The sequence below is a fragment of the Chamaea fasciata genome, unplaced genomic scaffold (genome assembly GCF_029207755.1).
Source record: "Chamaea fasciata isolate MVZ Bird 193981 ecotype frontalis unplaced genomic scaffold, bChaFas1.0.hap1 SCAF_1, whole genome shotgun sequence".
Classification (NCBI taxonomy): domain Eukaryota; kingdom Metazoa; phylum Chordata; class Aves; order Passeriformes; family Sylviidae; genus Chamaea; species Chamaea fasciata.
In genome coordinates this window covers 138,922,069-138,948,812 of record NW_027094086.1, presented here as the reverse complement: position 1 = coordinate 138,948,812, position 26,744 = coordinate 138,922,069, and the positions used below count along the sequence as shown (strand labels likewise).

General features: G+C 37.0%; 1 protein-coding gene across 11 annotated transcripts in view; it reads left to right on the top strand.

Annotated features, from left to right (window-relative positions):
• The window catches only part of ARHGAP12 (Rho GTPase activating protein 12), a 75,286-nt gene that overhangs the window by 35,295 nt on the left and 13,247 nt on the right, over positions 1-26,744 (top strand). For 2 of the 11 annotated variants that reach the window (XM_066199933.1, XM_066199887.1), the window contains 8 exons: positions 2,002-2,142; positions 3,711-3,791; positions 12,026-12,151; positions 15,370-15,444; positions 18,166-18,227; positions 19,842-19,923; positions 21,997-22,119; positions 26,389-26,493. In XM_066199933.1, the coding sequence (XP_066056030.1) occupies positions 2,002-2,142; positions 3,711-3,791; positions 12,026-12,151; positions 15,370-15,444; positions 18,166-18,227; positions 19,842-19,923; positions 21,997-22,119; positions 26,389-26,493 (795 nt within the window). The remainder of the gene's footprint in view (positions 1-2,001; positions 2,143-3,710; positions 3,792-12,025; positions 12,152-15,369; positions 15,445-18,165; positions 18,228-19,841; positions 19,924-21,996; positions 22,120-26,388; positions 26,494-26,744) is intronic. The other 9 variants (XM_066199949.1, XM_066199923.1, XM_066199941.1 and 6 more) reach the window with 8 other exon arrangements.

Below are 26,744 nucleotides of genomic sequence, written 5' to 3'. Positions count from 1 at the left end.
CAGCTGTTCTTGACAGCTGAGGGACAAGGAATTCCTTGGCTTGGTAAAATTTGTAACAACTCAGGAATTTTGTTTAAGTTTAGGTCTGCAAATGTACAGGATATGAGTTAAACTTTGCAGCATCTAAACTGTTATTATATGGATGCCATGCAGGTAGACGCATTAACAATCATTCCTACTATACAACAGTGTTCTACTATTACAACATTTCTACTATACAATTTTTCTAGGAGAATTTTCATTTTTAGGTCCTCTGTTTAGTTTTACGTGTGTAGAGTGTTTCTTCAGTATCAGGAGTTGCTTGAAAGAGGTAAATACCAGTGTATTATATTATGTCATAATCTCTGTAGATAGTAATAATAAAAATGTCCAAAGTCTTCTACATTGATTTGCCATATGTCAATGCAATTAATATTTAACTATTAAAACCATGTAAACTTAAGTACGTGTATACGATATAGTTATCCTGTGAAACAGTAGTTCAAATGGGGCCAATAGCACCCTTGGCAACTCTGCAGTTTTAATAATAAAAGTGTAAAAATGGAACTGAAAACTCCCCCCACCGTGCTTCCTCCACTCTCCTTGCCTCCCCACAAGTGGTTAGGACCTAACCACCTAACCAATTTCATGTTGCCCCATGTGCAAGAGAGGTAGCATTGGTTAATCCACAGTTTACATGCTTGCATTCTGTAAGCTGTGGAGGGCATTTGCATTTTTTTCATGTTCCCTGATTAATGGCCTAAAAATTCCTTGTGGGTTTTCCTGTGCTTGGTAAACTAGGTCATGTCAGTTGGGGGAGTTCATGTCACACAAGTGGTAAGGTACTTTAAAAAGTAGCACCAAAAACGTACATAGAAATCATTTGGACATGTCACTAAACATAGTCTTTAAACCCACTGACTTTTAAAAACTGGGGAGTTTCTGATAATCAAATTTTTTTTTAAGACTTAATTTGTTTGGGAGATGTTTTTTCCTATTTAAAATAGAAATTGTGTCTCTCTCCTGCCTTACAGTTTTTCTCAAAACTCTTATGCCAGTGTTATTGAACCATAGTATTTTATTCCTGTAGTTTCTTAGTAGCAGGGTGTCTTAAATGTTATGCCTCTTGCTAGCTGAGGATCCATGACACTGCGAAAGGAAATCTGCATAGAATTCCTCAGGAGACCATAGCATAGAGATGTTGTGAGAGATGAAAGAAGGGAGATTTTTTTTGATGCGTGGAGTGGATGCTTAGAGTAAGACTACAGTGTGTTAGCAAGGGGATGAACAAGGTTCATGCGGGAACAGAAATTGTTTGATGTGTGTGTAAAAATCCTTTCTCTGTGTTACACATCAGACTTGTTCCTGGCATAATTTACTTCTGCCTTCAGGAAACAATTTTTCACCTCAGCTAGCTGTGCCTGGTGGAAAGCCTTGCTATTGCAATGCTCTTTGTCACGTACATCAGAGTTGGAAGGAGGAGAGTGGAAATTCATAGTATTTTAAGATGCATTGGACAAATACTGTAAAATGCTGGCATCTAAGAAGGTGGAACTGGAGTTTCAAGTTGTCCTTAGTCACTCCTGTGTTTCCAGATGTATTTGAGAAAAGGAGAAGGATTTAGGCATGACATTTGGGATGGTGGTAGAAAACCGAGGTAGCGGGTCTCCCAGGTTTTTTTAAGGCAATGGAGGTTACTAAAGCTAACTCTCTTTGTCAGTAATGTGAATTTGTAGGAATAAAATTTGGATAGGCAAAACCCCTGGAGTTTAAATTTGAGTAGTGAAATCTGGTATAGTGGAAATTAAAAAAAAAAAAAAGTATCAGTAAAACTAGTTGTTCTGAAAGTACTTTGAATTGTCTGCACTGTAAAAATGCATCTCATTCTCCCATGTAAGACACAAAAATGTGAACTCCCTGATTTCATTACTATTCTCTTTCTAGTCAAATAATCTTTGATCTTTCAGATTTTAAAGCGCTTTCATTCTCAAAACTGCCTTATATGTTTCTGACTACTTGTAGCACCTTTCATCAGAAGAAAACGACCACAGTTCTTGTTACAGCCAGTCAGATAGTCAGTATGGTTCTCCTCCAAAGGGTTGGTCAGAAGAGTTGGATGAACATGGTCAAACCTTATATACCAATGACTATACTAATGAAAAGGTACTTTTTCCTTCTTCTCATCATGTGTTCTAAATCTTTTCTACTAATTCACTTCTAGAAATGAAACCTGCATTTCCAAAAGTGAAGAGTGTACCTCAGCAGTATCTCCTTTTGGTTTTTTTTTTAAATATGCATGAAACTTCAGCAAGTGAACTGACTTTTCTTATGTACATTTTTTATTTAGAAGAAGTTTTATTTCCAGTTGCCTATCAGATTATATTAAATGAACATATCATGTGTTATCTTTTTAGTTCCTGCCCTCTCCCTTGCTCTTGGTTGTACTTCAGAATGACCATCATACCAATAAGTTTTTCTTACTGTCTTTTAAGAGCTGCTCTTGTCTAAATAGACCTTCTCGTCAAGATGTTTTTAAACTGAATGTAATGCTGCTTTATCACTTTCATAACTTCCTTTCTTAGAGATTTTCACGACTGCTTCCAGATGTAAACAAACTTCTTAATTAAACTACAGCTATATCAGCAGATTTATGCCCTATTCTTACTATCTAATTGCTATTGACAACTGACTGTGATTCTGGGCATGCCATAAAAATTTCTCCCACTTAGGATAAATTGCAGTATTTGTTTATATTTGTTAAGCAGTCCATTTTTCTAGTTGTTCACTAAAGCTGCATTTTGAGTTTTTTTAACTTCTAAGGTGTTCACTGAAACAGTACTTTGTCATATTATAGCACCACCTGTTCTCGAGTTGTATTAGGCAAGTTTTATTTGCAAGAATTTTCTTAATAGTTGGATTTTTTTGTCAGTTTTAGAATTTTATCCTCTTTAATCTGTTTCTGACAAACATCTGTAAAGCACATTCCCATGTTTTAGTAAATATGCAGCCTTCTTTTTTAATTGCACTAAGATTGATAAAAAACAGCCTTTCCTATCAGAAACAGTTATAGAAAGGCAATCTTGTGAAACCTGCTTGAGCCAAGAACCTTGCTGTGAGTGTTTCTGTATTTTTTTGCCATCATCTTCTTGATTTTTGCTCATTACAATTTTTCTTTTTTTCTGCATGACTGGTCCCAGTTGTCATGGGTTTACTTCTTTAATTGTGGGCATTGCTTGTAGAAGTTACAGAAATTGAATTGTCTTCATGATTTCTCTAGGGACTGCATCTCACGTTTCCATCAATGTTTTTAAAAAGTTGTTCAACAAGTGCTTGTATCTCTCAAATTAGCAGCAGCTGCTGGTTGAGCTGCTTTTTTGTAATTTTATGTATAAGATCCTGATGCAGATCTGATGGAAAAATTGTGCCTCCCTAAACTGACAACGTAATGTTGATAAGAATGATATATGACATCTTAAAAAAAAAATCTATTTATCTTGTGTGATGTTGCAGGTTTTTTTTTCTGAGGAGTTACAGAAGAAGAAAATCAGGATGCTGAAAACTGTTGCTCTCATTGCAATATAACCTTGCTTAGTTAATGGAGGTTGTGCATTAGACATGGCTGAAGTGGATGGCACTTAATTAAAAATTAACTTTAAATCTCAGGTCTCAGAGAATTGCTGTTGTGAATGTCACTCTGATTACGTTTTCTATCATCACATTTCTTTCTGCAGTGGATAAAACATGCAGATGAGCAAGGTAGACCATACTACTACAGTGCTGATGGTTCCAGATCAGAGTGGGAGTTACCTAAGGTGAGTGACCTAAAAAAGAAACTTCAACAACTTGGGGCTTTCCCCGCTTCCTGAATATGTGTTCTATCAGGCCTTTAATATGAGATATTAACTATCAGAGGACTCTGATATTGCTCTTTGTTATTTATTGCATTTTGTGGAATTTCTGATTATGAAGAGAAAAAAAATATATTCCAGGACATGAAAAATGGTTGTATGTAGCGATTCAGATGTCAGAGGAGATCTGGTGTCTTTGCTGAACTGAGCAAAGGTTTTATGCAGGGCTACACAACAGTATCTGTGATTTTGCTGTGATAAAGAAAATCTGTATGGGGAAAATGAGAAATCTTCACTGAGAAACTGTAGTCTAATTTTAGTACCCTTCAAAGTGCTTAAACAAGTGTTGAAAAACAAAAATTTCAGCAGAGTTTTGTGGTATCTTTGAGGATGATGCAGTTTCACTAGAAGTGTGTTCTGGTATTTATTAATTTAGTTGTGAAAATAGAAATTTGTAGGGAAGTGACAGATTTAGGGACACTTGGTCATCTCAAGATGTATCTAATACTATTTAATTTCCATATTCACTTCAAAAAAACTAGGGCATTTGTCATATGGATGTTATGTATGTCTTCCCTGCTATTTTTTCAATACTACATAATAAGGTGTGACCATGAAAAAAATTGTTTCACGGAAGTGTGTGCATGAATAAATGAAAAAGCATGTTTCTCCATTATTGTTTTATCAGTACAAAAATCAGTGTCTTGAGTCACTTCCACTTAGAAAGGTACAACCTTAATAAATGCTTTCAGAATACTTGTGAGAAAATGTTTACATTGAAAATTATGAATGAAGTTATATACTAGCTGTTTTGTTACGTCAGTAGAAGAATGCATCTGAATCACTGAGGAGTTGAGTTAGCTTTGACAATTCTCCTATGTTAGTCTGATGTGTTAGATAACTTAAATTTTGTAACATGCCTCAGTGTAACAATATAATCTGTGCCTATTGGTCTTAAAAGCTGTTTAGCTTTAGATTAGTTATTGGATTTATTAGAAGTCTGAAAATCTGATAGACCAGATTTTACCAGAGGCAAATATTACTTCAATATGTATAATTGAAATAATTTTGGAGAATAATGTCATGAGTACTTGATTCTATGACTTCTGCTGTGCAGAAAGTTTTGACTTGGAAGAAATTGTTTCACAAAAATAGATTGAGTTTGGATTTGAATTAAATAGCAAATTGCCTTTAATCCAATTAGAATAAGTCACAAAGATAATCCAGAACCATTAACTGAGGTACATTAGGAGGCATAAAGGAGTGGGTTCTAGTATTTGTTTAATGATGCATCTTATTCTAGTGATTCTAACCGAAGTCTGAGTTCTGTTGTATTAGTAGTCACTTCCAAAATGAAACATAGCCTTTGGTTTGTAATTTGTGATCTGAAAGTGATCACATATTGCTGTTAAAATTTTCCTCGAAAATTATTTCTCATGATCCATTTGGGCAGAATGTACTTTTTAATTCCTTCTTGAAACTAGTAAATCTTGACTGGCAGCAAATACAAGATGAACAGAAGAAAATGAGCAATTGGCCCTTAGATTCATGATCCAAGAGTCTCTGTATTTCCAGAAGTCCTTGGCTTTTAACTTTAAATTCTGTGGAACAGATTAAATATTTCAACAAAAGATTTAGCTAATTTATGTAACTATATGTTTGAAGATGTTATGCTTGTGAGTAATTAAGCATGACTGAAGATTAGTCTCTCAAAGATCTTGCTGAAGCTGGTTCTACAGCACTTAAAACAAATGAATTAGAAAGACCACTCACGCCACAAAACTGCTTTGAAGAAAAATAATATATGTTGAAAATTCTCTTGAGTAGTGAGAGAAAACCATAGAAAGATCTCAGCATTGTAACACTTGCTTAAATGAAAAGTTAGTTACTAGGAAAAATCCTACCCTTGCTCAGTTTTGGGGTTTTTTTCCCAGTGTATTTAGCTCAAATATTGCCTTCCAAATCTTGTGAAATAAAGTGATGTAATAGCATGGTCATGTAATGCTATTAAACCAGAAAAAGAATACAATCTTTTTGTTAGATGGTTCTTATTAATTTGGATTTCATTAGAACTAAAAATGGTATGGAGACTTCTGGAAATAGCACACTAGCTGAGATAATACTGTGGCATTAAAAATCTTCAGAGTAATAGAATTAACTATAAATGTGCACATGCTTGGGAATAACACACTGTTCTTGTACATGTGTTAAAAATTGTGAGGGTATACGTTGGGAAGGGAGGACAGTTACAAAACAAATTACTTTAGACAGTCTCACAGAAAGCCCTCCAGTCATGTGAATTTAAATAACATCTAGGAATAGCTGGATGCCTCTGGCTAAAAATGATGTTTCAGATGGAGTAGCTTTGACAACTGCTGAAAAGTCTATTAAGGCTCATGATGAGTGTGACCCAGCTTTCTGCAGTGGAAGAGAAGAACATACTGAATTAATCTTTAAAATGGATAATAATATTTTAATCATAGTTTCTACTAGATCTTGCAGAAGACTGAGATTTCCAATCTGCAGCATTCTGCTGTATTCAGTTTTTGGTTCTTACCAATTATTTAAAAAAGAAAACAACTAAAACAACCAAGCAACAAAAAGCCCCAACAAACGAGCAGTTAAAAGTTAGTTTGCTATAATAAAATATGTTTATTTCCTGTGTAGTGAAAGAAAGCTGTCTAAATTCAGGTTAAGAAGGGCTGCAACCCTATTCCAGAAACCTAGTTTTCTAATGGGAGTTGTATGACTTAAGCAGATGAGAAATCTCTAATAGGGGTGAGGGGAATTAAACTCATCTCAGGAATAAGAACTCCCTAATTTCTTAAGTTTCAAAAAAAGTTAACCTGTCAAAATGCCCCAAAAAAAAAAAAAAAGAAAGAAAAAGGTGGAGAATCTATCTAATAAATATTGAAATAAATAGCTCAAATGAGAGCTATTTACAAGGGGACAACCTAATAAAAAGTAGAGATTAAAAATCTCAGATTTTCAAAATGCATTTCTAGGCCAACACCTAGCATAAAAGCATGTTGCTTGGCCTTCCTCTGAACGAGTTCACCGATCCAAGAGTAGCCTTTGGAAGAAAATGTGTGTACTATAAGGAGTGAACTCAGGTTTAGTGTTAATATTTATAGACTGATATTGCAATAGTGTGTGTTCTTCTCACAAGTTCCTGCAGCATAAGCTCTCCTTGCTGTATCCACGGAGGAAACAGTAGCTGGAGGATCTTCATTTTTGGCAGTGTTGATGGACCAGCAGTCTGTTAATTCACTCTGTGCACTGCCTGTGTGGGGGGTGAGCTCAGGGGCCTCAGTTCTGATACTTGGTGAGTGGTTTTCCTGATGAAGACCTGAAGACTGTCAGAGCACAGTAGCTGAAAACATTACAGTAAAACGGGGTGCAGGTAATGTCAGGAACATAATGTGCAATCAAATGGTGAAAGAAAATAAATATGAGAACATGTAAATAAAGGTTGTTTGTCTTGCGGTAAATTTGTCTTGGTCTGAGCTGTGCTGCTGTATTTGAGGTTACCCTGTGTGCTGGTATTTGAATCTACTGCAAGTCAACGCACTAGGCAGTTTCATTAGCAGTAGTGACATTCTTGTCCTCAAATTTGGGATTGGCTGGTGAAAGTTGGGACAGCCTCAGTTGGTGTGAGGATCCAGTTGGTAAAAAAACAAACCCGAGTTAAGTATGAGAAGGCAGTCAACTTTCTCTTTAATACGTGTGTTTCTACTCACAAAACTTGGTTTGATCTTCCTCATTTGTCCTGGGTTTTAGTGGCTCCTACCTCCCCGCATCTTTTGCTTGGGCACTCAGTGTGACCTGTAGCAATCAGCAAGGACTTGGGCTGCTCATCAAAGATGAGCAGTCTTGGTGACCCTGAGGATTAAAAGGGGAAGCAATGGATGTCTAAGACAACAAAGTGAACAAAGTAGATTATCCAGAGGTGTCTTTCAGTCACTGGTACATTTGAGCTACAGCTGTTTGTCCCAATGGTCTCATTCTGCCTGTGTTCTGTTCCTTCCGTGTGACTGAGGCCTCCAACTGCTGCCACCCTGACATTCTGTGGCAGAGAATGAGGAATCTTCATTCCGTAGGGAAAGGAAGGGAATGAAATCCCTTAAAAGGATGAAAACAATCCTTATTTATTTATTTATGGAGGTTTAAGAAAAAGGTGTTACTGATTTAGTTGATAAGAAAAGCAAAAGCTGTAACATAGGTGTTACATCTATCACAACAACAACAACAACAACAAAGTTTATTCAAAGCCAGGGACAGTAAGACCTTTAGAAAGTCATTTCGTTCTGAGGCAGCTTTAATTTTTTTAAAGAAGGTTCTTCTATTTCAGACAGTCTATTGGGACAACTGCAAATAACATATATGAGGTGCTAGAGGGTACTAGGACAGCACAATGTTTTTGAATGCTGCTGTTCTGGTCTTTGACTGCAGTAAGGTAGGTTAAAATGCTTCACTTCAGGTCTTTATCAACTTTCAGTACTGGTTGCTTCCCAGTCTTTTCTGCCTTAGCCCACTCAGTTCCTTCGTTTTGCTGAAGATGTTGCTAACACAAACCAAGAAAAATCTTTTTTCTGTTCCTTAAAGCTGACAGATCTGTGCCATATCTGTAGAATGGGGACAACTGCTGCAAATAACTTGGAGGTGTTACATTTGTTTCAGCCACAATTAGACTAGGACAGAGCCTTGAGCCATGCCATGTATCAGCTTAAAATTAAATAGAAATCAGTCAGCCAGTTCAGAAGGTTAGAAAACTTTATACTAAGGCAAAGAAAGCTTTTAAGTAGCTGGAGATGGTATTGAACAAATTCAGCAATGAAAAGAATACTGTGTGACTGAAATTTGCACCACTGGTGTCCTTGAATTACAACAAGAACTATTACAAAAAAACCCAAAAAAACCCCCAAAACAAAACAGAACAAAATATCCCTGTTTAACTTGGTGTTTGCAGTCAGAGAATGAACGATTTGCTCATGTGCCCCCTGTGTGATAGGAGACGCTCCCCATGAAATGGGGAACAAGCTGGGGTGATGTACCAGAGGGTTGGATGCAATGGGACAAATTTGAGTTTGTGGAGGATTTCCAGGGAGCAGTAGTGTGTAAATTTGGAGTTGTGTTCTACTTTTTAAAAAGTTTTAGAGTTAGGAAAATAGCATTGCACCCTAAAAAGATGATGTTAAGGCACATGGTGTAGCAGAGGTTGTCCCAGGCAATGTGTAGTCTTGAATGGGTCAATTTTATTGCAGAGGACAGCCCTTGCCTGATCTCTGTCTTCAAGATCACACCAAATCTTAGGCATAGAAAGCCTGCTTATGGTTATGTAAAAACAAGATTCTGTTTGTGGGAAGGCAAACCCGACCTAGTTTCTGGTAAACAATGGTAAATACTGCAGTATTTACAGGAGGAGAGAGAGCAGCTCCTCTGCAGGTAGGAGTCCTGTAGAGCATCAGAAAGGGAACCAGACCTGAAGCTGTTTGAAAGGCTTTTTGAACTGAGGTTGGGTGGGGGCAGAGCTAAGAGTAGCAGGGTGGTATCGTGCAACCAGGCAAGCCTTCCAGCTCTGGCCACCTCTCCCTGGCCAGTGGACTCAGCCTGCTCTAGAGGATGGTGAATTCTGCTGGACATTGTGGAGTAGGAAGTGGTGTCTCTGTCTCCCTCTGATTCTTTTTGGAGATCACTGACCAGTTCATGTATTTTAAAAGTAGAGACATGTCTTGAGCTCAGAAACACAAAACTTTTTTTTTTCCACATCACCCTTCCCCTTCAGTGTGTTTTACTATTTATAATGAGTAAAACAAACAAAAATCCTCATAGACATCCGAGAAAAAAAAAGATTTAGTTGAAGTTTCTATTGTGAGAAAATGGGGCAGAAATGTCAAACGTTCCCTTTAAAGACTTGTCAGTTTACTAACACTGTTTGCTTCACCAATGCAAATTATTTAAGCTGCTAAGATGCATAGATCTCAGTGTTCCTGAGTTGTTAGCAGTGCTTTGTTAATGAGCTCCATATATTTCTTGTTAAATATGTTTAGTAAAACTGGAAATTCATGTTACAGTTCCTTTCTCCTTCAAGGTGAGGTTGTCTGTTAGAGAAGATAACTCCTGGTGGCTTATGATAGTTTTAAAGGCACCATTTAAATATAGATCACCTGTGCCCATATCCTAACTTTTAAAATGTACTTAAATTGAAGATCAATTACTTCAAAATACTTACTTGTTTATTCAATTCCTTGAGTTACTCGAAGGGAAAGTGCATGGAAGACTTCTGTAAATAATGTAAACCAGTGTCAATAGTGTGTAAATCTATTACTGAAATAAACAGTGCTGTTTCATAGCAAGAAATGTGTTGGAATTGCTCACCTAAATGGGTTAGATCTGCTGCAAAGAATGCTGTTTGTTGCAGCCTTTGTGATTTAGACATAGTTTCACTGGAAATTGTTTAGATTTTAGTTTTAATGCTGGCAGGCAGTTTTGCTGCTCAGCATGCTGCCATGGTTTGGGTTGCAGGAGCACCGGCAGAGTGGGTATTTCCTTAACAAGAAAGCAAGCCAGTACTAGGGTCCTTTCAGCATGCATCATGGCTCGGCTTTTGATTTAACAGGGAGACAAACTGAGAGTTACTTAAACCTCACCATTGTAGGGGAGCAGTTGTCATATGAGTGGAAATGTGCTGAAGCCAGTACAACTGCAGGCTCAGAAGTGACTTTTTGCAGTGACAGCTGATACATTTCTGTCTGCACATGAACTACCCAATTTTGTTCTCAGTGCTGCAACATCCGTTCACTTGGGAGTGTTTTACTAGTCTTGTGCATATTAAAAAATTGTAGCAAAATACTAAAGTTATTTAGCTTTTAAGCATCTGTTGGTTTATTAGAGCATTAACTCTGTTCATGGTAAAATAGAAAGCTAACTCAAGCACCATGAGTGCTATAGCAGTAGCAATGCTGGTTCTTTGTTTGGGCAATAAATGTAACTGTATTATGCAACTTTGGTTAGATTTAGTGTTTATGTTGTTTAGGTTAAACCTTGCCATGCTTTGTTGGTATGTGCACGTATAGGTTATTCTGTCTTTGAACACCCCAGGCTCTGAGCTTATAGCAGGAATCAGTAGCAAAACTGTAGAACTTGGTGTCCTTGCAAAGATTACTGCTTTACCCTTCTCAGGTGAAAGGGGCACTTCACTTTTCTTTGTTATTTCCTAGCTAGTGGATGCTAATGCTTCACATGACTCCACAAATGCTACCTTCTATGTGCAGATTTTAGTCTTTTGATACTGACTAAAAAGAAGAGATTTTAGTAAATTAATAAACTGACTAGAAGAGATTTTAGTAAATTACTTAAAACCCCTAGACACTGACGTTGTCTTTTCTAGTTTGTGTTTTCAGTATAACACTTTGTCTGAAATATTTTTGAAATTTTTTGTAACATGTTGATTGTGATGGTGTAAAATGGTAACACTATTAATGAAAAACATGCTTCAATTGTGAGATCTGGTTAAATGCTATGTCCTTCTCATGGCCCTCACATTTTTTCAGCGAGTTTGCATGCTCTTGAGTTGCTAGAAAACCTATGTTATGATAAATATGGTCTCTCCTTGGTTGTTGCAGATGTGCTAAGTCTTAAAATTACTTCCTGTTGAATATTTATCTTCCAGGCTTATGGAATTTGATGTGTTTATTCTGAAAAAGCAAGTCCTCACCCTCATGTCTCCTCCCCTAGGCATCCCAAATCTTTGAGTCAAAGATACCAGGCAGCCATAACAATCTAAATATCTTACTACAGGATATTAGGTTTTCTTTTTCTTATGCAAGAGCTGGTCAGGTGCTGTAGTCTGTCAATGCAATATGAAGAGTGAATGTTGAAATCTTGTATTTCCTGTAATTCCTTGGTGGTTCTCAATACCCTGTTGGGTTGCAAAATCAGCAGCATCTGCTGCAGAAGAAATCAAACATCTCTCTGCCAACTGAGATGCCAGTCTTAGTTACTTCTTCAGAGAGGACTACAGGAGGAAGGACAATTCTGAAGACTAAATGCGAAATAAAACTAAGGCTGTTTTCACACCCTTGGGCGGTGACATCAGGAGTCTGCAAGTTTGCACTGTTTAGGCAAATGAGTGGTATGTCCAGGTCTTGTTTGCATGAATTAGATTCTACTTACAATTTTATTTTTCTTTTCTTTAGTATAATGCTTCACCACAGCAGCAGAGAGATATAATAAAGAGTAGGAGTCTGGACAGGAGGCTACAGGAACCAATAGTTTTAACGAAATGGAGGCACAGCACAATTGTGCTGGACACCAACGACAAGGTAGGAGCAAGTTATCAGCGTGCTGAAATGCCACTTGTTTCTGATGTGTGACATATTTAATGTACCAGAAATGACTATGCCTGAATTTCTGAAATTTCATTTTTCTTTTGGTCTCTTGTATCATTGCGTGTAACATGCAGCAAAACCAAGGCTGTTCAATAACTTCACTACTTTTACTTTGTGAATAGTAGCTCTCTTCTTGTCCTTGAAGTTTTTTAACTAATGTTAGTTCAGGGGAGAAGCTGTGCATGGTTACAACAGGGTTATAATATTGTTATTGAAGGGCAGAGGACAGTACTGAAAGTGCTGAAACACTTGGCTTTGGTCCTCTCCAGAGCTGAGCTGGTGTTTAGTCTGAAAAATTCTGTGAGTCAGTAACAACAAAAGCTCTTTTCTGCCCATTCTTAGAGCATGCTCTTGGTAGTCTTTTTGGGCTGTACAGTTACAGGTGCTGTTTAGACCAGCAGGGAGACAGGGCCTCTCCCTTGCTCTCCCTCTGCTTTGACCTTTTTCCTAGCCATTTCTGCTTGTGATGGGCCATTCTGCCTGTGGGTGAGGAGAGCTGGTGTGAGCTGAGCAGGGAGGAACTGAAACGGGTGCTGGACGATGGTGACATGCTGACTTCTGTAACTTCGCTGCAGTCCATCCCAAGATTCATGGAAAATGAAATTACTTGGTAGTGCTGAAATCTTAGCACAAACTTCTCAGAATGAAAAACCAAGAAATGGCATTGTAAGCTCCCTTTTCCTAAAATTGTGAGAAAAAAAAAATTAATGCAAATTTGAAAATGTAAGGAAAAGCCTATGAGTGGCCTTGTGTAATCACAGATGTCAAAACCAAACTTGAATGGACAAAACACAGTAGTTGTAATGACAGTGGATCTGCTGCCCAGAACCTTACTTGCTTGACCTGTTGTTTCCATTTTAATGATGCTTTCCATGAGGTGACTTAGCTCTTCAGAACAGGATGTATTGGATTTGATCTTGAGCTTTTGAGTTGTCAGTTTGGGATATATCATGTATGGTGTTGAGGAGGCAGTGGGCCATGCTTGGCTGGAGACTTTGCCCCTCTCGGCATTAATTCAGCTCGAGCGATTCTGAGGCCCTGCTGCTGCTCACTTCCCCTCCCTCCTCCTCTTCCTCTGCCTCATGCATCCTTCTGTACTCAGTGTGTTGTGGCACTCCATGCGACACAGCCTAGATGGAGCCCTGATAAATCAAAGCTGAGTGGACACTTCTAGCCTCATGTGCAGCTTATGTTTCACAGGTACGGACAATTTTTTTGGCGATAGCTTGAAGTTCTGGCTTCGCTTTTAAAGGAAGACTTAACTTTTTTTTTTTGGCATAAGATGTGCTGCTCTTTTGGGAAGAACTTTATGTAGTGCTGCACTGAATGAAGAAGCTTTTGTAAAACATTGAATAAGTGAAGCTGTTTACATTTCTCCAAGGCTCAGTGTTCACATATTGAGAGCTTAAACCTAGTGAAGCAAACATGAAAATGCACGAATGTTATGGGTAATAACCCGAAGAAACTCTATTTGAGCTGCATTTGTGAAGTCTTAAGTCAGCAGCCTAAAGTTCCTTTAACAGTTTCCAAACATGTAGGCAGCATGTGTTTTTCATTGGTAAGGAGAAAATAGTTTATTTGAAGCACAACATTAATGCTTTGAGAAAATTTAAAACGTGTAGTAGAGCAACAAACTAATGTTTTATGGAAAGACAAATAATTTCTAGTGCATTAATGCAGCTGTTTTATTAGCACTAGCAGGCACACTGTTAATATATTCTGCTTTAAATTAGTGTGTGGAAAGGGAATCTTTCATTACCACAAATACTGGGTTTCATGTTCCAGAGTTGCTTTTGCTGTATGAAAGCTATCTCAAATTCAGAATGAATTAGAAAGGAAAGCAACTGGTATTTGTCTGGATGGGCACATGAACCCAAGATTTCTTTTTAGCTGTCTCCTAGGGAAGCTGTTTTCTGTTTATTTTCCTTATTTGTTTTTTTCCTGGAAAAACAATGGAACTCAATTGTATGAAAATAGGACAGTCAAAGGAGGACTTGAAATGTGTCAGAGTGAAAGTATGGGTTGCCATGGCTCATGAGAATTTGATGATACCAAACATGCTGGTTAACAGTTTATTGGCTGTGGCACCTATCTGGATATTGCCATCAGCTAAAAAATTTGATAAGCATAGGAAAAAATACCTCCCTGGGAGAGCTGATTTTCTTAATTTGAACAACTTTTTTTTTTTTTTTTTTTTGCAGACATCTGAAAATATGGAACACTTAGGCTGTTCTACTTAGAAACACTAAAGTTTTCTGTTATTATGCTGCTAAAAGAACTAGTGGGCTACTTCTCTAGGTAGATTTGCAAGTGAATTTTAAAGCACAGGTCGGCACAGTGCTATGTCATGCTGCAAAAGCAAACTGGGTTTAGGAGAGCTATCAAGGGATTTAAAAAGAGAGAGGGGCAGAAATGTGTTAACAGTAACAGAGAACAAATGATGTTTTTCTTCCGTTTGAAATTCTTTACCAGATTTTCAAGCAGTATGTTTGTGCAAGGCAATCGTTACTTCAAAGGAAACGCACATGCCTTTTCTTTTTCTCCAGATGGAAAATTTTTCTAGTTTTCAGAGATTTAGTATTTTATTTTGGTCTGTAGTTAATAGTTCAAAACAAAACCCCAAATCTCTAGAGATTTTCAGTGTTTGATTAAAAGGAGATTAATGATCATGACTCACAAAAATTAATACAGTTAGTACACGTTTTTCTACATATGTCATTTTTTACCGTGTATTGACTAACCACACAGAGACATATTATATTCTTTAAAATCTTAGTATTGTCTTACCTTGTAATAAACCATTATTTTAAATATACATCAAAATTTGGTAGCAATGTCATACAAAAAAAATCTACCCCTTTATAAGGATGAAGGCTTTGCTTGAAGCTGATGCAGCATGCATTAACATCTTTTTTTCAAGTGATTATGTACTAATTAACCCGTTTGAGTGTTATCTGTAAGAACACTGTTTAATAAGCAAGTTTAAAATGTAACTGTCTGAAAATATTATGAATGCTTAGAAGAAGTACTTTTCTAATCTATGAGTGTGTAAAAAGAAAGAGACACAGAAAACATCTTCAGGTTAAAAAAAAAAAAATTGTACGAAGTAACAGTGTCTGTTGACATTGACCTTGACTATTTGAATTTTATAGGAATCATCAACTGCTTCTAAGGCCAGTTTTCCTGAAAATGAATCATCTCCTTCTTCACCAAAGCATCAAGCCACAGTCAGTATGCAAAGTGTTTAAATAGATAAGTAGATGTTGTAGAAACGGAGCTATTCATGATTAGAGGATTGAGGGTAAACCTTCTTGTTCTTGGGAAAAATAATGGGATAAAACTGTTTGAAGGCTTTGCATTTTAAAAGGAATGCATTACATCCAACTCTGCTGTCAGGAAAAAAATGTGCATGTGTTTGGTTTAAATGCAACTTAGTGATAGTAGATTGAGTTAAAAACTCACTGTGGCCAAATTGTGCCAAATTACGTAGAACTCAGTTTGCTTCCTCTAACAGTCACATCTTCTGACATAGCATATTGCAAGGTAAAAACGGAAACAAATTCCCCCTCTTCACAGAATTCCTCACTGTTAGTAGTCAGTTTGTAGCATTTTGGCTTGTGTTTCAGTCTTCTTAAAGAGACATAGGGGATAAATAAACTGTGTAATTTTGATTTAGTAGAATAACTTCTGGGAGAAAAATGCCTGCTAAACAGCTTTTTTTTTTTTAATTTCAGTTTATATTTTAAATGTGACCATTCCTTTTTAAACAGTGAGGAATGTATGAATAACTTTTTAATTTTGGGACTGTACTACAGTAGCATTGAAATCAGTAACTTGGTCAGTTTTACCAGCTCCTTGGAAGAGACCTCAGGCCATTAAAGGCACAACTGTTTCTTTCTTACTCTGCATGCAGGGGAATAGTTCTCTGGCTTAGTCGAGATAATCTATTCTTACAATACTTCAAGCAGTTTTTCACAATAAAATAGCATTGTTTATTAAGCAAGCATACCTGATAGCCTTACACAAAAGCAATTATTGCTGCATGTGATCTAATTTCTTTAAATATGGCTAGATGTTGAATTTTTAAAATTGTGTTTTATGGAAGAGCTCACTCCTAATTCAGACAATAGAAAAAAATCTGTATTTTATTTAGCTGTTCTCTGGGATTTAAATATTCCAAAGAAAGCTGGTAAATTGAGAATTTTGTTCCTTAACCTGCTTTCCTCTTTTTTCCTGATTCCATTAATTTTCCCTTTAGTACCCCCTAGCGTTGCTGCTAAGTAGGGCAGTATGAGACTTTCTCAATAGTTCTCTGGAACATCCCCACTGGTTCCAGCGTGAGTAATTGATTTAAACTATGATTTATTTCAGGAGGGGAGTACAGGTTTCTCAGTCACTGTGAAAGTTGGTGTCTGGCTGTTCTGCCTGTTAAAAGCCAAAGGTTGCTTAAAAGGGTGCAATGCATAGGCATAGGACTGTTGCTCCATGGTCCACATGGATCACAAATAAGAGTAGTCTAAAGAGTGGGATAATTCATTTGTTTGGCCATTTGGAGAGTGGATGAGGGGAGGGACTCACTTCTGTTGAAAATACCAGTTTTGGAGAATAATGCATCTGTCACTGGCTTGGAAAAGCATTTCAGCCCAGTGAAGATACTAAACTGAGTAAGAGCAGCAGTTACTATTGGACTGAAGTAACATCTGATCCACCAACTAAACACCTTTGTCCTTGTCAACGTGTCTTTTCTGTATTTTATGTGCTGGGCTTGAAACATGTAAGTAGAATTTTTAAGGTCCGTGAAAAACAGATCTGTGTATCTGACGAGAGTGTTGTCCATGGTATCTCAGCAAAAAATATTTTCTTCAAAAATGTATTGTGCAGTTATAGTCCATTTAAATTTGAGATTTAGAGAAAAATTCTGGAGAGGATTTTTCTTCTGTTTTCATTGGATTTAGAATTGAGGTAATTTTTTAAATGATAAAACTAATTTGGATCCATTCCCTAGTTGACTGTTTCAACTAATACCTCATTTCATACATTAGGAACTGTTAGAAACTGTTACTGAAAAGCATTTGATAAAAAAATAATTTAGCATTCTTTTAGCACCACTGGCTGGTAGGACAAGGTTGAGGTGTCAGAAGAAAATGGTAGATTTTGATATTTCATCTTAAGATGATGGTTTAAGTGAATCTTTCTATCCTAGAATGCTTTTTCGAACATTCCTTCATTTTTTTATTTTTACACAGAAAGTAGAAATATTCACTTCAAATATTTGAAACTTGCAAACAACCTTCTTGTTCAGCAGTGTTCTTTCCCCACCAATCACTGACTGGTCTTCAAATTTTTTTGAAGGCCTGCATAAATAGATAGTTTTCATCAACAAGACATAACTAAGTAGTTTAAAATTCTACTATTTTCCATAGGGATGGGAAAAAAAGAGGACATCAAAGAAATGCCTCACTCTTCTGTTTTTAACATGAATATGTTAATTTTTTATGCATTTCAACCATGTTTTATTTAAAATATAAAATGATATTAAAATTAATAAGAATAATTTGTATGGGAACTTAGGCTGGTTTTTTGTCAGCCACCTCCTTTTTTTAGTAAAGGACTACTGTGCTATTATACAAATCATTATAAATTTACATTCATAATTTTCACTGTCTAATATCACAAATTATTTAATTTGGCTTGTCCAAAGAACCTTGGTCTTGATGAAGGAAAGCTTTTTACCCTCTGAATGGTAGTAAGTACTTTCCCAGAGGAATTTTGAATTTGCTGATCTCTGAATATTTAAATATGCTTAAAGACAGTTTCTTGAAGTTATAACATGAGCAAAGATGGCTCATTGCCAGAAATGGATTATTTGGGGAATTGAATTCTGTGATATGATGTTAATAGAAGCAGATTTTCTTTTATATTTCTTATGTCTTACTCTTATCTTACAGGGTCAAGAAAAGTATGGGTTATTAAATGTGACAAAAATTACAGAAAATGGGAAGAAAGTTCGGTAAGTCTTGGACTTGAAAAGTGCATGTGCTTAAAGTTTATGAAAGGTCTTTTGTATTAGGAGAGCATCCTGGGGTTTGCAACTTCTTACTTTTTGTCTGAATTTCCCTTAGAGGTTTTCCTGTATGACACAGCTTAACCTTGTGTTAAACCAGTGTCTATCACAGTGAGCTAAAGATAATGGACTGCAGAGAGCCAGAGGCTCATGTGTCAGGGCTTCACACAGACCAACAATTTCATGAAGGTGTATTGATGAGAGACAGCTTTTTAAAATGGGATTGATTGATTTACTTAAGAGCAAATCTGTATAGGTTATAGTGTGTCTTGTTCCTTGGATAAAATCAATGTAAGAGGAGCTTTCAGACTTACACTCGCTGTCTTTTAACTTCCAAGCAGTGTACATCCATGTACTCCCCAGTTCTTCCTTCCCTATGCTTTTGAAGGGTTTGGAGCAGTGTATTGCCCAACATCAGTCTCCCATAGGTGATGAGTGACCTCATTTCTAACTTTCCTCTGTGTCCCAGGCAGCAATTTGCACTATAAATCATAATGTGTAATCGGGTGATGCTGTCTAACTACATTTCTGGTGTATTGCAAAAATTCAATGGCAAATACTGCAGAGGTGTGGCACATCCTCAGAGTTAATTTAGACTTGCTTCTTGCCTTTTCCCTCCCCCCCCCCCTTTTTTTTTTTTTTGGTTAATTTAATCTTTGTGATCTAATAGTGTGTTGTATCTAGTTCAATGTTTCCCAGACTTGTGATACACGAAGCATACTTGTCTTGAGGAATAAATAGCCACACCCAGCTGTTATTGTAGACCCACCCTGACCTAGTCCAGTGCTGCTGGGCAGCACATCTGACCTCCAGTTTGTTTCCTCAGAGCTGCTTCTAAGAGTTTGGTAGGGTTGGGTGGACAGTAGCTTGTGTAAGCTGCTGCTGCTACAATGTCCTGTCATCATTTACGTAGCATCTGCTGGAATCATTGATCTGGATTGTTGCACTGCTGAACAGAAAGATGCAACATGGCCGTCCTGTCACTTTGAGAGCTGTTTAGTAATAATTCATGTTGGGCAATGGGAATAGATATTCAGGGCTTGTTAAGATTTTTTTTCATAACCTCAGGAGGATGGGTCTGCTGGCATAAAATCAAATAGACAACTGAAATAACTTAGTCTTTCTCTTAATTTTTTAGATGTGTGGGAAATACTTTATTGCCAATATAAATGAGCTTATTATATAAACATGGGACAGTTGCATCTCAGATCAGTGAATTTCAGAATTATGCAGTAGTTTGGCATGATCTGTTAAGTACACAGTGAGCTGAGTGTTCCAGATTAGCCCCTTTGAAATTATAATTGCATGGTGTTTCTCTTGGTGAACTGCTTCTACTACTAATTAGCTTTGTTTGATTTAGACTTTGATGGTCAGGCTGGAATTGTTAACATATGTTCCCTTCTACAAATATGATAGCAATTAAGACTTACTGATGCCACTAATGACTATATACGTGCTTAGCTATATTAACATACAGGTCAGCTGGGCAACAATGATTGACGGTTTAAATATCTGCTTTCAGAGTCAATTTATTTTATTTTTGTTTACAATTATTTACAGAAAGAATTGGATGTCATCATGGGCAGTGTTACAAGGGTCATCACTGCTGTTCACTAAGACCCAAGGAAGTGGAACTGGCTGGGTAAGCCCAGGAACAACCCCCAAGCTCCTTGAAGTGTTAGTCATGTAAAGCACAGTAAACTAAAGCCCTCTTATTTGCAGGGCCTAAATACCTATATATATACACCTAATATAGAGAAAAATACCTGTGTATAAGTTGGCAAGAAAATAGTTTAATGTAACAGTTATGATTATTAACAATTAGCATAAGAAGAAAACCAGTTGTCTGTATGTATGTATGTATGTATGTATGTTTGACAAGCAAGAAACTGATAACATTCAGGTGCTCCTTAGGCTTGAAGTTATTACTCTAGGCCAAATACTTCTGTGTTCTTTACTGATGTGTTTGTCTAAAAAGTTTGTGCTTTACCATTCTTGGATATTTTTCGTAAGCTCCAGGTAATTTTGAATGTGATGCATGTAATAAAGAAAATAGTCTGACACATGGCTTCTTGCATTGGCCTATTTGAGCAATGCAGTGTTGTTCTCTTATGATTTAGTCTTTGTCTTGCTGGATTCCATATTTTGTTTTAGATCTTCATAGTGCATGACAAGCACTTGTACTTATTTTATTGTCTGATGAAGACCAAAAGAGAAACATCACAATGAAGACGATGATTATTCAATTTTTTTATTACCTCTAGTAGCACTGTCGTTAAATTTGCTATATTTATCCAGCTGCATTCCTGCATTAATAGGTACAGAAATAGCTCTTTATCTATGGCTTGCATAGCCTCTTTTGGAGGTATGACATTAAAATGTGTGGATCTCCTGTTATAGCTAAAGACAGGCCAGAGCCAGTGTTTGTTATTTCCATGTATTGTCATGCAAATTCCAGTAAAATTGCCTCTTACAGATCTGTGCTATCTTGCTGTGCTTTACTGATCTTTCTACTTTGCTCACTTTCTCCTGCTGGGCTTCATTGTGGATAGTGAATTGAAATTGACAATTCCTTTCTATAGTATTGAGTTTTTTTCAGACCTGTAAATATATTCCCCCCCCCCCCCCCCTTCTGTGGAAGGGGTGGTTGGAAAAAAATAGATGATAATGAATAAATAAAGTTTGGAGTAGAAAAGAATGGAAAAGGAAAAGTTGGGCAAGATGGTCAAGCAGAGGGAAGAGAAAGGAAGGAGAAACAATAAAGATGAAAGGCGTGAGAGAAGGTAAATTCCACTGAATGGCAGGAAGTGCATTTTGGTGACTTTTTTGGTTGACTTTTGCAGACAGGGATACAAAAAGTATTTTAGTTTTACAGATATTAATATGCATGTTGCAAAGTAAAAGTTTTGCCTAGGTAACTAGTCAAGTTCCAAAATCGCAATTACAGCTATTAATACTCTTAATTCAGGTGTGGCTGTAAATCAGAGGAATTGACTTTTTCAGCTGTGTGTTGATACCATTAAAAAACACAATGCTAAACAGTTCATGAATATATGATGATGTTATAAATGATGTGTGCCCAAACTAATTATCCATAAAAGATAAGCAATAAGCAGAGTTGCATGATTTATGGGCACTAGTGTAAGTTGTATTATGCCAGATAGAATAATTTAAAAATAAATAAAAATCTTAACAAATAAATTTAAAAATAAAAATGTGTAAATTCTTTCCATAATTTAAGTGGAGCAAAAGTCCCATAGTCAGAATATTTCTGTGAGACACTATCAATTGTGTGTATTGTTCAACACTAGAGTAGGGTCAGCAAAATGAATCTCAACAGTATAAACAGAATAAAATGTGGCTGGAAATATTAAGTGAGAATCCCTTTCAAGGACTTAATGTTTTTTACACCTGCATAATCATAGCTGACTTTGTAGATATGTAATTGAGTGTTCAGCACACACTCTTCTTGGTCTCTGTAGGAAATTTTTTTTAGGTATTCAAAATTCCACCTCACCTCTCAAACTTTGTTCTGTGTCCACATTTTAATAAGGTGAAGTCAAGTCTAGCAGTTTGACATATGATAAGAATTACATTTCCTCTTCATCTTACAAGAAGAATATTTAGCGTTCGTCTAGTGATTGATATAACCATATCTTCTTTTTTTGTGCATTGTTTTTTGACTTCATCACTTTTCTTCCTTTTTCTCATCAAGTCATTTTGCCAAGGGGGCTCAATTCCTGAGCTCTTGCTCTCGCTGCTTTCTTCTTGGAAAAATGCTCTCAGTCATCGACCTGCTGTCACCTATGTAAACTCTGCCCAAGTTTCAGCTATCACTGTATGTTTTCTTGTTGCATGCCTCTTGTCACTGTAAGGCTATTTGCCACTAATCCTGAAAGTAAACTTGAATTTTTCCAAGATTTAGTTTTGACACTTCATATAACAGCTCATGTATCTTGTTTGTTGTTTTTGAAAGTCATCCAAGGTGCAAATTAACACAAGTTTATTATAATAATCCTGTAATTGTTTCACTGGAACAAAGCAGAAAGCGTATCGGGTTCATTTGTGCTAGAATTATAATCCCAAATTTGCCTACTATTTGAACCACTAGTGCCTTGACTAATAACCAGCGTGATATGCTGAGTTTTTTAACAGATGTTTTGTCTGATTCTTTCTAACACAACTAATTTAGAATCTTTGTCTGGTGCCTGTGATACCTTTGATACAATGATGTACATGTTGTTTGATAATTCTAGCTCTAATTGGAATATCCAAAAATGTAAATATTATGCATTTAGAGGTGAAAGGAAAAAGAGCACAAGGATGTTCTGGCTATATTCCACATACAGAAAGCTGATGCAAATTTGTAGGATTTTTATGTGTAATTTAAGCATCTGCAGTTATGTTTTGAAAATGCCAAGCACAGAAGAGCTGCCTATCAAAAATTCGTAAACCAAGTTTGTGTTAAAAATGATGCAACTCTCTCTTTCTTGTTTGTGAAATGAATTGCTCTGTATGTGGAAGCCTGGAACAGATAATTTGTGAACAGTTTGGTAAGTGTGTAAAAGGCTACTTTTTATAAGGAGATCTGGATTTTTTTTTTTAATAATTTTTTTCACTCAGGTTTTGGTGTGAATGAGATGTATTAGGTATTGTCAAAGTGTCAGGGCTTCATAAAGCAAAGAAAATGGTAACTGCCTAGAAGGATTAATCTGTCAGCTTTCTGTAATAGGCACATGTCCTCAATGACAAGTACAGTAGTGGTAAACCAAGCCTGTAAACTTCCCAAACATCAAGAAAATAGGTGCTCTCCAAGATTCGTCTGAGCAAACTCTTGTTTATGTTACACAACTGTGATTTTAGCCAAAGATGTTATGTGTACATTACTACAGTTCATCAGTATTGCACGGCTGATTATACAGGAGCTCAGATGCTTTAGTGAAAACTTTTTGGAATGCAAAGGCCCCTATCAGTCTGGTTTAAAAACAATCCATCATTTTGCTGTGACAATGAAGAAATTTTTTTTCTTTTTTTTCTTTTTTTTTGTGCTTAAGCTGTAGTTTTGAAATTCCTCTGCCAGCCAAAAAGGTGTATCCGTCTCCACAGCTTTTTTCCAAAGTCCATCCATGGATGAGGAGGACTTAAAACATCCTACTCAACTCTAATTAGAAACAGAATGCCAGGTGTCACTTGTACATCCAAACTCTTCCCATAAGTAACTTCTAGTTTTGTTTCCAAAGAATGCTAGAATGTGTCACAGTACAAACTGTTTGGTTTGTCCCTGTGCAGGCTTCCAGGACTTGGAGAAAATCCTGAAAAGATTGAAAAGGCATTGATTGACATCAGTACACATCTTCAAGGCTGTCCTTAAACTACACAGCATCTACTCTATCTAAAGCAAGGAAAACACTATTCTTTCCAAAAAGTTACCTCTCCCACACAACCAGCACAAGTACATCCCATGACTATGTTTTTTGTCTAAAAAAAATCGGTGAGAAGTGACTGTAGGACAGCTTCATGTCTAAGACAGCTGGCAGCATCACAAATAGCCCTCTCCCTCTTTCTGTCGTACACTGCTGCCCTTTCCAAAATTCCCCAAGCTCAAAAGAGAAGTCCAGTAAGAGTGAGGTGTCTGCTCAGTAAACTGGGTTTCTCCTCACTGGTGCTGACTAGGTGCTGTTTTGAGAAAGCAGACTTAATGTCTGTGTGGCAGCAGATGCAAAAGGAAAGGCTTTTTTTTTGCCCTCTGTCAGCAGAACCTGCTGTCTTCAGGAGGATTCAGTTGCCTTCAGCAACCTTTGTGTGTAGGCTGTGTGAGCAGCCATGTGCAGTACTTGCACCTGAAAGCTCTAAGGGGGGAAATGGCTGCTGTCATCTCATTTTCGTAGACCCAGGAGCAGAAAAGAGCCTTGACAGGAAAGCTCAAAGGAGAGCCTGTGTGGTAAACTTTAAATGTCCTTGAATAAAAAGGTTGTGATGAGTATGAAGTGTGTTGGTATTTAAGAAGAGCTTTGCAGGGTAGCTGGATTATTTGCCTGGGTTTCCCCATCCTTGGATCTCACACTGCGGTTTGGCCACCATTTGAGTGAAGGAGTGGTAAATTACTTCTTTTTTTCCCCTTTTGGCTTTAGTTTTTGCTTTCTTCTGTGCTTCTCTGAAATGCTGACGGGAGTGAGGCCAAAAAGATGTGTAGAGTGTAAAGCTGTAGGAGGTAGTGCTGTAATCTGTCAGGTGTGGATTCAGCAAGCTAATGTAGTTGGAGGGCTTTTCTTTTGGTCAAAACAGCACTGACAGGTGACATTTTTTCCTTGTTATATGTTGATGTCACCTATAGCAAGTCCTGTCCTGTGATTCTCAGCATCCTGTGGGCCATGGTTTTAACTAATCACTCCCCTGCCCCCAGTCCTGTAGAGGACTTTGGCACTAGTTTCTGTTCTCTCCAGTGCCAAACTCTATAAATTGATTTAATTTTTTTTCCAACACGCAGCAAGATTGATCTAGACTGCCAGGAAGTACGTGTCTGGGACACTTTGGATGTGTGTGCAGCAGTTATGTGACTTTCTCTTGAATGGGCATCTGCTGCAAGAGCCAAAATAGCCCAGAGTGTGTTCCTGTGGACTCTGCTGCTGAGCTGGACTTCTCTCTAAAGCTCTATTATAATTAATAAAAAATATTCTTGGATGAGATATCTGAGAATTAAGTTAGAAAGCGGAAGATGGTGGAGATTTTTTTTCCCAAGTGCTAAATGACGTAGGGTAGATTAGAAGTACAGCCCTATTCTGATATTTCATGGGTAAAATAAAGAAGTTAAGATGCTACTTTCCATTCAACACTTCATTGCCCTTAGGACTCTAGCCATGGAGATCTTCCAGTGGCAAACAGCCTTTTTGAAACACAATTAGCATTAATTAACATCCATGCTGGGAGTTTAATCAGAAGGAGCAGATTAGTCCTGTTTTCTGAACCATCTTTTCTCCCCTTGGATATGGCTGTTCTTGTACAGGCTGGAAACTTGTGTTTGCAGCAAGGAGCTTGTCCTGGGGCTTGGGTCCCCCAGAACTGTGACAGGAACAGCATTCACACATCAAAGACTTTGTGAAGAAATAAGAAAAGAGGAGGGGAGCAGATGCTACAAGCTTTCCTGGAACTACAGCATGAAATTTCTGTGCTGTAACGGAATGACTTCCAGCTTTCCTTTTTCCATATTTTACTCATGTCACTCGCAATTAGAGCTTTTTGTTTGTGGGGGCCACTGAATTGGTTTCCTTGAGGAGTTACATTTCAAAGCTAGGTGGTGTATGTTGAAATAATAGTAAATTACTTTCTTTAAAAAAATCCTGATACTTAGTATGAATGTGAAAGTAGGAGGTAAAAATAACCCCCTCATGTTTTCCTCTAAATTGTTTGAAGGCTTACTTGTGGGTTAAATGTTTAGGTTTTTTTTTTTTTTTACTCATCATTTTGTATATTTGCTCTTTGTTTAATAGACAGGCAGTGAGTTCTGTTTACTTGGTAGGACATGCTCCAGTATTGCAATAGAAGCACTACAGAAAAATATAAGAGTTGTAGGGGTAAATGTTTTTTAAAAATTACAAATAGATAAATATACAAGATGAGAGTGCTCTTTCAATGTGGAGGAATGTGATTCCTGTCCAGCAAACCTACTGTTTCTGGTTTGATTTTTAGTTTTATATACAACCACTGATTATGTGGCAGAATGTTTGGGGATTTTTTGTTCAGTTACTTATTAGCTGGTTTTGTTTGAAGCTTGGGACTATTTTGACTAAAATCAAGCTACAGTCAAATGTTGTATGGATTTCTACTGCTTGTGATAGGAAAAAAAGCTCTGCTGGAATCTGATTGGCATTTAAATTTACAGAATTCTGAGGACTTCAAGCTGAGCACCTTGTAATAGACATACTGGAAGGTTGTTCTGTGGAAGGCTTTTTGTTTTCCTGGTGTCATGCCTGTTGATTGGTGGCTAAGTACTGTGTCTGGTTTAAGTTGTATAGACTGGAAATAATACATGTTATATTTAAAAGATTGCAAGACTGTAAAGAATTTCTTCAGGTTTAATTTTATCATCATTGTTCCTGTTTTTTTCCAGAAGTTTGGTGTCAATCAGTCTAAGCCAGAATTTACAGTGGATCTCAAAGGGGCATTGATTGACTGGGCCTCGAAGGACAAATCCAGCAAAAAGAATGTTATTGAGGTAGATTTTTTTTTTTTTTTTAATGCAGGATGATATGCATCTCAATTACAGATATAAGACCATCTTTAAACTTAGAATCAAAAACCCATAAAACTGAGTTTTATCCACTTCTACCTGCTTAATGTAGCTGTTACCTCAGTACCTGCAAGAAATGTCCATTTTCAATATGTCTGTATGGGATATACTTTTCAATTTTAAGCAGACTGTTAATGGCTGTTCTCACTGTTGGATGTTCTTGAGGGGCTGTTTAT